At 36.5% G+C, this 13,350-nt stretch overlaps 1 protein-coding gene across 5 annotated transcripts in view; it reads right to left on the bottom strand.

Annotated features, from left to right (window-relative positions):
* Positions 1 to 13,350, bottom strand: part of LOC135684267 (GTPase-activating protein CdGAPr) — a 46,871-nt gene that overhangs the window by 11,898 nt on the left and 21,623 nt on the right. For all 5 annotated transcript variants that reach the window (XM_065199742.2, XM_065199741.2, XM_065199739.2 and 2 more), the window contains 7 exons: positions 12,034 to 12,090; positions 6,690 to 6,772; positions 6,321 to 6,399; positions 4,940 to 5,032; positions 3,701 to 3,829; positions 3,193 to 3,270; positions 2,364 to 2,454 (listed from right to left, as the gene is read on the bottom strand). In XM_065199742.2, the coding sequence (XP_065055814.2) occupies positions 2,364 to 2,454; positions 3,193 to 3,270; positions 3,701 to 3,829; positions 4,940 to 5,032; positions 6,321 to 6,399; positions 6,690 to 6,772; positions 12,034 to 12,090 (610 nt within the window). The remainder of the gene's footprint in view (positions 1 to 2,363; positions 2,455 to 3,192; positions 3,271 to 3,700; positions 3,830 to 4,939; positions 5,033 to 6,320; positions 6,400 to 6,689; positions 6,773 to 12,033; positions 12,091 to 13,350) is intronic.

Raw genomic sequence — 13,350 nt, 5'->3', positions numbered from 1 at the left:
GTTCTTATTCGTAAGGCGTCTAGTATAGACCCTAGTGAAATGGCCCCTAGTATAGACCTTGGTGGTGGTAGCAAAAATTCAACAAAGATCTGTCACATTACACTGTCAAATTCTTCCTTGCATAGCCTTGAGAAAAAACAGTACAATCCGAAAATTGAACCAGCAGCAACAAATATTCAATTAATGGTATTCACGCAGAAATCAGGGGATGTAACATAGAAATCAGAGGATGTAACCTATATAGAGGATGCGTGCTAGAAACAAGCCAGTTGAAAATACGAGAAGCTTGTGATCAATAACAACGAGTGATAAAAAAATCAACAAAAGGCTTGCACTGAAACAATTTTATTGAAAAGTCAGCTGGGAACATCAAACTCAGTTTTGAAGAGTGAATAATAAGGTGCCTAAAACATAATTTGCCAAACGATTATGCTGCATCCACCAGATTCGAACAATCTTGCGTTGAAGTGTATGACAACGGTGAACAGGAGCAAAGCTAACCGACAGAGAACAATCGAACACAACGAGAATTGATAATTTAAAACAAAATATACAATGAAAATAAATATATATAAATGAATATCTAAAGACTCGAGTATGACATGTTTCCGCTTGCAGTTGTATCTCAAAATTTTGCGGTATCAAAAATTTAGGAGTTCCGATGTAAACTTGAACGACTCTACAAAGACCCAACTGGCCTAACGCGTAATGCAGTTTTGAAAGGCGACAGAAAAAGCCCAACACATGTTGGCAGGCACAAAGAGTTAAAGATTGAACAAATATTTAAGTGGCAAACCTTGCTAAACATGAACCTCTCCATAGAGCAAGAGTGCGTGTGAATAAACACAATGACATTGCAAGTAGCCTACACGCCGAGCTCGAAGAGAATTGTTCCTGCGCAGGTGGTTTTGCAGAATAAGATTGTGAAATCTCACTGGCTGAGACTCAAGCAACAAATCAAGCTGATTTAAGGCTTAAGGATTTTTTCCATTCAACTTAGCTATAGAAATATTTAATTTGTCCTATATTTGCCAAGCTTGAGGTTTTTTGCCTTTCTCGCTAGTTCACGACCCAAAGCTCAATACATCCACGGTCTCCTGGGTCTCCAGGCTATGTTTCTCCTGGGACGTATATAATACACATTGTTGCTAAAATTTTAAACTAGGATGCATTTCTATGTTCAGCTGAATTGTATTAAATTGAATTTCTTTAAGTAAGCTTACTTTTCAATAAATGATGCAGGTGCAGGAATAAAAAAAAGTCTACAATCTATAAACACTGTTACATTGGCCAGCTTTAGAGACGCAGATAAGATTCATCGCCAGTCTCTCTATCCATCTAAATCATGCCACTCTATCAGTCGCTAGTCGATAATCATTAATCGGGCGAGGATCGAAGAAAATCGTATACCCAGGCCTTTTGTAGTAAAAACAATGTTCGCAACAGATAGACAGCTAGTCCAGAGCATAACTACATATCGCGAGAGCGTTTCCTCAAAAGAGAAGCAGCAACATCGATGAATCCACGCTACAATTTAAGCACCTCTGGACTCTATTCTAATCTTTAGCACACTTGTAATAGGAACACCTTACTTCGGGACTTTTTCTGCTACGTTTTCACTCCAAAAAATAGCTAAACGGATCTTACAAAGGTTTCATTCATTGCCTTGAATCATCATTTTGAAATAACAAGACGCACAGAAAATTCTGGTGCAGCTAGACCCAGCACTTCCATTATGGCTCAAAATTTCCGTGCTGTTCGAATCCAAGCCAAGCCAGGACAAATACATTCTCAATTTATCATGAGCCTTGTTTCTACTCACTTTCAAACCAAAACAAAAATATATATCCATATAGACGAAGTTTCTTTCGCGACACACCTTTGCTGTATCACAGCTTCAAACAACCTTCAACCAATCAACAATTAACCAACAGATGTCCCTTGCTACGGACTTTCATTGCGAATCTTGGCGCCCTAGTGTAACCCTTAAAAATGTGTTGCTGGAATTTATAAGACTCTGTTGAGCTATCGGAAATATTTATGCAAATACACAATATCAATGATCCAGATATACCGTCTAAAGATAAAAATTGCAAAACAGACTGTGCCAAAAAACCGTTTGCCATATCCGGCCCTTCACTAACATTTCTTCAATGTATAGTGCAATATTTCGTATTTTACTATTTCAACAAAAACCATTTATTCAATATGTGTTCGATTATTTTGTTAATTGCTAATTACTTTAATTTGGTATTTGGAACTGATTGAAAAAGTATGTCAATTCTAAATGATTCTCAGGGAGAGCATTATTTGAACTTGCGAGACAAGAAGCTACAATGATACTGAATGAAAAACAAACTTACTCGGTCTTTGAATTATCGCATGTTGGATGAGCTGTGAGTCCAATTCTTTATCAATGAGAATGTCAACACAACTTGAAGGGAAAAAGCCAACCTAAATCAAAGATACTGTATCATTAGACTTTAAATTTCCTACTTTTGCAACGTTTTCATAGTGGTAACAACTGTAAAAAATCAGCTGACCTAGAAACAATGCTCTGTACAGTTTTCATTTCTTTTATCCATATCGCAAACCAAAAACGACCAGAAAAGGAGACAGACGAATGATTCTTTATATGCTCATACGACCCGTATCATAATCTGGTTTGTCACCAATACGAAGCGCAATTTAAAAGTACAACTACAAACTGCACGGAAATAACCACCGTGAGAATTTATTTGCAAAATTTCAAGGCAATGTGCATATAACAGTGAAACAATCTTGTTAAAAAATTAAATGACCTAACATCGACCAGTTGGTGGAAACTGGCTTAAGATCTGTCTTCAGACAAACGACTGTTAGGTCGGCAGAGTCTCAATAAATAGAATAAAGTCTCAGTTTGAAAATAAGGGGATACCAAATAAATCCCCAAAATTAGTTTTTCTTTTCATAAATGATTCATCAACTATTTCTAGGACATTTATTATTTATAAAACATAGCGGAATGTTCTTGGGGCATCTATTGTTTTCTTGTTTCAAAGGGAACCAATTTGACTTTTAATTGAATATCAAATGCAACAGGACCATGAAAGGGGTAAAAAGTGGTGGGACATGGGGAAGAATGAATTAAAACTTAGGTATTGCTGTTTGTAAAGGCTACGGCGATACAATACGAGACCCGTGTAATCATACCTCAAAACCTTTCTTCCCTCTCCACCAAATTGTTTCCTCTCCAGGGGGCATATCGATCACAGATACAAACTCACCGACCTGAAACCCGAATATATTAAAGATTATATTTCATCGCAGTTAACTTGGCAGTATGGAAATCTCATACTTGAAAAGATGTTATTATGAATTGTAATGGTAAAATAATCAGCAGAAAGCCTTTCGGCTAAGGAGTTGAAAAATTGGATAAATAAAAAGCTAGAATACCCCGCCCATTGCTTAACTGTTTGATCGTTCTAATGAATGGAAGACTTTCTAGTTGCCATAGAGGGCAGCTGAGTCATCTAAAATGATCTCTGTTCCAACGTTTAGCGCCGTCCCTGTAGTAATAAAGCCTTATTCTTTGTTGACATAAAAGTAGGGTTTTAGATGACCATTTTTTTGTAACTGACTCTGCTCAATAAAAATTTGACAGAAAGGATAGCAAGAGGGTGAAAAGGTGTTGGCGTCAATACGAGATGCAAAAACGTACCTCTAAAGAAATCTCGTCAGGGGCCTGGGCGACGTAACGTTTGATCACGTGGGCTGCAGCAATCGCAGGAACATTGATAGCAGAGTCGTCAGCTTCCATGACAACAAGATGGTTTCCATGATTATCAAGCTGAATTGAAACAAAACGGCAGTTACTTGGAGGAACTCAACATAATAAACATTTCAAGGAATATTGAGAGTTTCATGTTATAGTTGGCAAATTGAATTGCTTATGAAACGAAAATGAAGCGAATGGAAGTAATTCAGATAGAAAGCACGTTTTGCCTAGACTGTTCAACCATATCTAATTTTAATATAATGCCACCGTGGAAGGCACTGAGGGTAACAGATATTTTAATCGTATGCAAAAGACGTAGAAAAGGGTCTTTAAATGCTTTCTTCCTACAATTAGCCTCATTTTTATGAGAAATATTGTAATGAAACTGAAAGTAGTCTTGTTTTAAGTTTTGTATCAATTATTGAAATAAATCAATCTTGCAGAGTTTTTCAACTCTGCTCAGCAAAATCTATAACAGTTTATGTTTGATGCAGAATAAGTACAGTTTTTCATGAGGAGACAAAATAATATGGCATTTACCTGAATGAAGTATGAATATTTTTGGGTACAAATATTTTATATTGAAAAACCACATCAAAATTTTGCAGTAGCGAAAAATGGAAGCACACAGGCAAAGTGTCTGCATAGAATTCGATGCCTCACAGGCAAAGTGTAAGACACATTCTTGCGCAGAGCATTATTTGTTTTTATTTCATAGGCGAACATAGTTATTCAAGAATCGAAGATTCTTATTCAAAGGATCATAGCTTTTGGATTTGAGAAAAAAGAGCCAAATATCTTATATAAAAATAATTCAAATTCTTTCTCTGAGAAACATATTGTTCAAAAGCCAACATTAGTTAGATTAAAGGGTCTGTAGCTCAAAATTGCAGACACAGACAAGAAATTACAATTGAACCTTGGTCAAAATACAAATATTCATGAAGATTCCTATTATATTAAGAACCTTGTATACATTTCTCGTTCTAGAAGAGATTTTTAAATGAAAATGCTTAACGAAAGTGCCTGTTGGTTCTTAAATTCTTTATTTCTTTTGGGGGACTTGCTTTATGCCGAAATGTAGGAACGACTAGGCCATAGGTGTTTTTACCGCAAAATATTACGATAGAAAAGTGTTAAAGTGTTACAAGAGAAACAAGGAAATCTTTGTCAATTTAATACCTCAAACCAATTCAAAATGGGGCCACAGTTCAAATTATTTCCAGCAATACTGTTGAGTCTTTCCAGATAAGCAATGGTTCTTTCCTTCATATTCTACAAAAAATAATCTATCTTGGTGACTGCTTTCATGAAATAAAAGAACAGTGCTCTAATAAAATGTTACATATTCTATACAATATTGCCTCTTTATCTTGCTATCAAACGCGCTTCGAACGCGCCTCGGATGCGGCCCGGATGCGGCCCGAACGCGCCTCGAACGCGCTGAAACCTTCTTTGCAATCATCTAAGGCTATGTTCACATTGCTCCGTATTTGTTTTTATCCGTTTTCATATCGATCCGTTTTGCCTGTTCCCACTGCTCCGGACACATTTGAAAACCGTATGAAAAAGATGACGCGTTCACATTGCTCCGCTCTGGATAAAAAGGAAAACGCCACTAACTGGTCTACAGCACTCGCGACTGCTAAAAAACTTTTTAGACAACTCACTGCCACTAATATTCCTCCGAGTAGTGTACTAACTTCGAGTTAATCAGCCATGTTAAGAAAAATTGTTTAAATTGGCGTGGTCTAAGCATCTTGCTGTATTGTTGTTGTTGTTAGCGTTTTCAAAAGTATCCGTTTTCGGTGTTCACACTGCGTTTTTGCGTTTTCAAAAGATTCCGTTTTCAAAAGTCTCCGTTTTCAAAGTGCGTTTTCAAAAGTCTCCGTTTTCAAGGTGGAGCAGTGTGAACGCAAGGCACAAACAGATACTTTTTTATCCGTTTTCATTTGAATCCGGAGCAATGTGAACGGGGCCTAAACTTCACATTTGTCGCACATGTTCTATCAGTTGCAAGATCGTGCAAGTTGAACCATGGAGATGGGATGCTCATTTAGGGAAAACAAGGAAAAGTATTGTCCTACACCTGAGAAATGAAATAACAACGTATTTTTTCAATGAACTAATAAAAATTCATAGCACCATTGTATGATTCACTGCCGTTGAGCGTTGGTGTTCGTGATGAGTAAGTTGATGGGAAGAGGCATATAAACAAAATGAATAACTCTCTTTTTGACCTAGGAGGGTATAAATGCTACAAAAGCAGTATGCTATTGCCCATTGTCCAAATAAAAAATTTCAATGTGTTACCTTTTTGCATCACAAAACGACGAGTAGCCTATTGTTTATTTACTCAGAAATAACTGGCTACGCAAAATGATGCAATCTGCTTTATGATAATAATATAATTTTTCATGAAGTTTGTCTTAAAATTGATATTTAAAATTTTTGAAAAACTTAAACAGTGTCTCCCTGTAATAAAAAGCCTTGCATAACAGTGTCTCCCTCACAAACTATTATCAAAGCAATACATTCATTAAAAAGCCATATTTCCACCTACTGTATCTATCACAATACTCCTACTGCGATCGATTTCACCAAGATATTCCAGTTTGCTGAAATTTCTGTCGTATATGCATCTGAATGATGAGAAGTTGATATCAAACAATGCTTTCTCCTCACAAAAAGCAAAATGAAATAACCATGTAGCTTCAATATCGCAATATACATGAACGCCATGACACTAATAGTGATTGATTAATTCTTAAATCGTCATTCCAAGCATTTTACTAGGCCCATTAAATCTAATTTGGGGCAAAAGAGATTATAAATCGTTCTCATCGCAAACTCACAAACAATACTGTAATAACAAAGCCTATATATCACTTAACCTTGAGAATGAAGAAAATATAAAACAAAAATGTCATACCTGTGAAGTTGCCTGTCAAGCCCTATCAAGTCTTGATAGCTTCTTCTCACTGTCCAACTTGTGTTGCCACAAGATATTGCGATCTATGAGAGAGAAAAATGCGAATTTACGTAGGTTGAAAAATGAAACAGTACAATATTTTGAATTCGTGTCTTTTGCTTTCGTGCTTAGGAATCAGCTAAAACAGCATGAATAAGGGTTAAACAAAACTGAAGCTCTGTTAGTATTGGAAACATTCCGCGGTATTGCCCACGAACAAATACTTGCAAGGAAACTGAAAAATAGCACGGCTTTTGCAATGTACGAAGAATGTGGAGGAATGGTACTTCGATATTATGAATTGGCGATGTGGACAAAACTGATGATGATGATGATTGATGATGATGATGATGATAATGATGATGATTGATGATGATGATGATGATGATTGATGATGATGATGATTGATGATTATGATGATGATGATTATAATGATGGTGATTATGATGACGACGATGACAATGATGACGACAACGAAGATTCCAAATGTATTAAAAGTCTGAACTTTTCTAGATGCGCTTCCAGTCTGTTTCCCAGACAACTAAGAACCTTTATGTTTTATGAGAATGCCTAAAAAAACGGCGGCACAAGCTATGACGCAGCAACTTTACACAACTCATATATTGGGGCTCTGTGAGTGGGACCTAACTGGGATTTTGTTTTTTTGATATGACGAAGGACATTTTTTGCTTGATAGCATAACACGAAAAATTATTTTTATTCGGTTGCTTTATCAAAATGCGTTTCGCATATTTACAGTTTCTTGATAAACGGCGGGAACTGCTATGACGCAGTAAGTTTACAAACCCAGATCTTTGGATTCCACTATCAACCTTTGCAGAAGGAGAAATCGATGCGTGCCTAACGATCTCTAACGACCCGCGCTGACAAAACGGTTCCAGCATAATGATCTCGCGGCAGTGCAATTACTTGATTACGAAGGGGAATCTTTCGTACGTAATTGTGAGCAGCCAAACTTTTAATTTCGTAAACTTCCTAGTTGCGAGTGCAAAGATTTCTTTAATTCGGCAATTGAACCGTTTGATTAAGAAATGTAGTCACAGTTCCCCAAATGATTAATTGATCATTCTCGTAACTGTTAGTCTGACAGACTTTTAACAAATTCCCGTTGTTTCTATGTTTTTCCTACACCAAACTACCTTATCCAACGGGGTCTGAAGAATTTGGAATGAATTTTGGATAAACCCTAGAGAAAACTGGAAAGTACCTGCAAGCATTTTGCGACAATTTTGCATAGCCTGGAAACTTTCGAATAACTTTCACCGACTTTGCAAAACTTGCGAAAAACTAAACAGATTTCTGATACTTGCAATATATTCGAATTTCCCGCCCTTGCTTCAGACTCTTTAAATGTCCCGAGTTCCTTGCATGAAAGTTAATTCTTGCAGAAACTCGTGAAACGTGAAATCGCATATTCCCGCACTTTCTTTTGTATCCCACATAGCAAATTGCAAATTATACGTCTAATTACGTTGACGCTTGACAGGATGAAAGCACCATTCTCGATTACGAGAAGTTTCTGATCTATTCTGGCTACCGTTCAACATGCACGTGCAGAACCAATTTTAACTGCCCAACGTCACGAGCAAAACTAAAAGTGATTGGTAGAATCTAAGAGGATGACCACAAAGGGGATCTCAGGCTAGCAGCCGAACCCAATTTAATAGCACGATTATAGACCTAAGTGTCGATTAGCGAACCTCAATTGACCACTTAATCGGGAAACTCACGATTCTCGATTGTTCGTTTGGGAAAATTGGGAAAATCCTTTGATTTTGGCATTCTATGCCTGCATTGTTTCGATTGTCTCCCGCCTTTGAATTCGGCTTCTATGTTTCCATTGTTGAACTCATCAAAATGCCGATCCATTGTTACACAATTGGCAACAATTCTACATATATATATATATATATATATATATATATGGATGCCCATCGAGCCGAGCAAAATCCCCCCTTCATGTACTCATTCTTCGTACATAAAAATGCATAACACATGCCATAGAAGCTGAGCCGGACATTGATCTCGAGGGCCACTGTTTTATCTGACATAAAATGCAAATCATGAAGATGGATTAGGGAAAGACTGAACAATTGGTACTCTATTACTGACTAATTGACTGCAATCATTCACGTTAATACTACATTAACGAAGCAGCATGACTAACCGAGTAAAGTATCCCTTAAAGAATACTTGGTTACCTTTCTTGGTTGCCTGGATTTTTTGAGTTTTTCGGGTACGTGACGTGACGTTTTAAGTTTTTGCCATTGGAAGATTGAACCTCGGCAATACCGGACAGAAACCTTGCATCAGGCTACCCCCGTGCTAATAGTATTCTATAACGATAGTCACGGGGTGGGTGTGAATGTTCCAAGCATAGCGGATTGATCTCCTTAAAAGGTAACGGCGCCAGTTGATAATCAAACACTGATTTGCCAAATTATAATCGACCTAATTCCTCTAGAAATGAATAAAAATTTTAGGCTCAGAACTACTTGGCAGGGTTGTATCTAATTTTTTACAGTAATTAATCGAAAAAAGGCCTTTTTAAGACAGTGTGAGCCGCAACTGTGCTCTTGGATACGGGGGGAGGGAGGTGTGGTTACTTTTTGGGTTACTAGAAACTTAGCAAAATTCATCTTTTTGGATCAGTCAATGATACAATTACATTTTTGTTAAATGAAATTCTGAGTTATTGTTTTAGGTCTTGAATATGAGAAGGTTTGAAAAATTAGAGAAAAATTGCAAATCATCATTTTTATATTTATGGCCTTATAGACGTTTAACAATGGCATTGAATTGCCGAAGCAAAGCAATGTCTTTGATACTGAAGCTGTAAACTTGGTGTAAAAAAATGAAGTAATTATCGATAATGCTCAAGTTGGCTAAAATAATGAAAATTCTTATAGGGCTTCTGTGGTATCGAGTTGAGCCAATACGGCGCAATGAAAACAAGGAATTTTTGAGTTATCGTCGTGGATATCAATTGAGTTGAGAAAGGAGATTCACTTCACAGGGCTTATAAAGATAAAGACGCACTTCGAACTGACAGAAAAATGTGCCGCAAACCATCAGACACAAGATTATGGATTGCTTTAGTCTAAGGCTTAGCAAATTAGAAAATTTGCTTTAGAAATGAATAAAATATCAAGATAATTAAGCCACTTTGACATGGCTTTGACTACGGCAGAATATATGATTTAAGACTCGAAAAATCACATATAAACACGAACATAAGTGGCTATTGCCGTTGTTAGAACTAGTCGTTAGCGATAACAAAGCTCTATCTCGAGTTGATAGAGGGAGGGACGTACTCAGTATGTGAATTTCAGGGATATTTCATCTACACAATTTGAAAAGATTAACAGGAACCAGGGAATGTTGTGGTTGGGATTGGCCTTTCGGGTAATATCAAACTGAACAAAACCCATGTTATTTCCCACAGGAAAATTTCAAATAAGAAAAGCATTTCAAGGTTAAACTTACCGATAAATCAATGACAACAAAACATCATTTGTAAATAAATGTAATTCAGTAACTATGGATTATTTCAAAAAACTTAAAGGAAAAGCGAGGAAAACTAAAATGTCAAAATTGTTACTCTCCTAGACATGGTGTTTGATTGATAAAATGTCAAATGTCGAATGTACGTCCGACAAACAAAATTCACGGCTTCCACACCCCAACTAGAAATCTTCAATTTCTGTTTTTCCTAACAAATTTTAAAAAAACCTTTTAATTCTTAAACTCATTGCGGCCATCAACACAACACAAAAAAGATTAACTATTCTTTTTGGCAATGAGTTGTCTTCCAGAAACCTTTTATAAATTTTCGCTTTCTCGTTTGCTGTAAAAATTCTATGAAAACCATAGTCTAACTTGTACATGCATCCAAGGTTCCAGTAATTGGGAGAAGGGCAGAAGAAAAAGTTCCAGTAATTGGAAGAAGGGGGGAATAAAGGTTCCATTAATCGGGAGAGGGCACACCGTAAATTTACAACCTGACGCTAAAATCTCATATTCAACCGACAGTTTAGTCGGACATGGGTAACAGCTCACCCTGATCAATAAAATTCCAAGTTCTGGTTAGATGTATAGCAATGGGAGAACTTTTGCAATTTGTTCTTCAATAATATATTGCTACCCGTATAGCGCTGTTTGCTTGTCAAATTATTTCTCGATTATACCCTTAGAAATTATTAATGAGCAAAATTTTACTCAGTTATGAATGTCACAACAAGACCATAAACACGTGTTGTCATTTTCAAAAATGAGATCAGAAAGTGTCGAAGCCCTTCACTAAGCCACGTCGGACCAAGGGGCAGGACCAATGCTTGGTACTCTTTCTACCCAAAGCAATAAACCCGAAATTGCGTTTAATATAAATTTAAAATGCGACGAATTACATGTATTAACTTTAGTTTACCTTCGTAAAGCATTGTTAAACTTTCGCAATACAGATATGATTTGTAATTACCATGTTTTCAAGAATCTTGTTTGAAATAGAGACAGTTTAATTTCCAGCGGACTCTTCTTTGCTCACGGGCCAAGGGCCAATTGCCCTTATGTCCCAGTCAGCTTGATGTTTCTTTCGGGCTAATTTACTAGCTACGACCAGCCTTGGACCATTAAATGATTTATATAAATTGTGTAGGCCAATGTAACGAGCGCTTCGACAAAATGTAGTATGCTATCTTACAATATCCTTTGATTTCAAATTAAATAAATCGAAAACTTTTTTCTTGATACACGAAGTCTGATATAAGCCATTCTTTAACTTAGGCATTTACAAAAATAGCAGCTTATGTCTATATTTCGTAAAAATTGTGATATTTATGAGCAGAAATGAAAAACATACTTAAACTTATATTTCCATTGGTACCACTGCCCATGCTTTGAAATAACACCGAAATTGCAAAGCTCAAAAATACATGTCATAAATATTTGGTAAAGGTCAACACTTTGTCATTTACATATCACGTTTTATCAAATAAGTTGCAAAGACTAGGTTCACTTTGATAAGAACAATAGCGAGGTAATGCGCAGTATTAATGAAACACGTTTAAAAATATCTGAAAAATATTCTTTGAGTAAAGCCAAAGTACCATTTTGGACAATATCGTCGAAGTTATCTGGCTCGACAATTTATGAAAATACTTTTCAAGAAGTTTCAAGAAATAAGTTTCAAGGAGACTAGGTCCCTCTCGATTGGAGCGTAAAAATCAGCTGATTGCTACGATAGATAGCTAAATGAAAACAAAGATAAAAAAGGGAAGCAACTCACCTGAACAAACTCGCTCGAATCGTTTCCTTCTAAGGTTTGATCTTCAAACAGTGTAATCTACGAGTGTGTAGGATAAAACAGTCAAACAACAAGCACTGCCAATCCCAAAACCTTCCCTTTATTGTAACAAATGAGTCAGGATGAAAAACATTAACATTGACAATGTCTCAAGGCTGACCCAGCTCTGAATTTACAGTGCCGGCCCGACTGTTGAATCAAAAGAGCTTGGTATTATGAACGAATAAAAGCACGTTGAACTGGACCGCACGAAACAAAGAAGAATACAGTTTTGCATTGACAAAGGACAATAAACGCCCATACGACTCTATAATGCAACCCGCAGACACTGTGCGAGGAAAAGGCGAGGTTCTCCCTACACATAGTTAAATAAATATCCGGGTTAGTGACCGATCAAAGCTAATATGTTTTTAATATTGAATTAATAGGTAATTGGCCGGGGGGGGGGGGGGGGGGTGGGGGAGTCTTCAGTCATAGCTAGTACAGTTTTATCAAAAGTCTGATCGGATAGAAACAGCTCCTTTTAAGAAATTTTACAACATGATACTTGCCAAGAAAATCCACCAAAAAAGGATTGTATATTAAATTCTCATTTAAAATTAAGAAATTTCAAGTAATAATAACTAACTTTGAAGACAGTCTCTCGGACAAACAAGTTGCAAATAGGTTAAGGAAAAACTAATACGTTCAAATTATACAAGAAACATTGCTCATAAACATCTAGAGGAGTTTATTTTTCAGAAAAGGTTATCATAGTCTTTCTTTTTGTTGACGTCACTGGTCATTACTTTTGCCAGCGGTGTTCTCGCACAGCATAGTTGATACTGTATGATCACCATAGCAATTTCATAATTCCGCGCCAATTTCGTTTGAGTTAGGCGACCAGGAATTTTTCAAGTAAGGTTGCCTAAGATTTGATCATTTTTCTTAAAAAAGATTTAAGAACAATTTTAGGCTCAGAACTACAAATTTTCAAGAAAACCAAGGCTCAGCCAAATTCAAGGTACTCTTATAAAAAGTATGTATATGACAATGCTTATCGATAGTAAACTGTCGCTGTACAATGCGAGGAAAACTTTTGATGTAGAAATATGTTTATGCAACAAACTTAGAACTAAATAGCGTTAATTCACCAACAAACGCGTTTACGAAAGTGAATGTCTGTCTCAAGCAAACGTGATTACAAAACAAAAGCGTGTATTGCTTGGCTACAATGTTGACTTGCATGGGCACTGAGCGGCAATCTTTCAACTGGTGTCTAAGCTTCATGAATATCAGATAGTAGCAAAATAAATGGGG

This window comes from Rhopilema esculentum, chromosome 21 (assembly GCF_057945365.1).
Source record: "Rhopilema esculentum isolate cy_ngs chromosome 21, ASM5794536v1, whole genome shotgun sequence".
In the NCBI taxonomy this organism is placed as follows: domain Eukaryota; kingdom Metazoa; phylum Cnidaria; class Scyphozoa; order Rhizostomeae; family Rhizostomatidae; genus Rhopilema; species Rhopilema esculentum.
The sequence above is the reverse complement of the archived record's forward strand: the minus strand, read 5'-3'. Positions and strand labels throughout refer to the sequence as shown.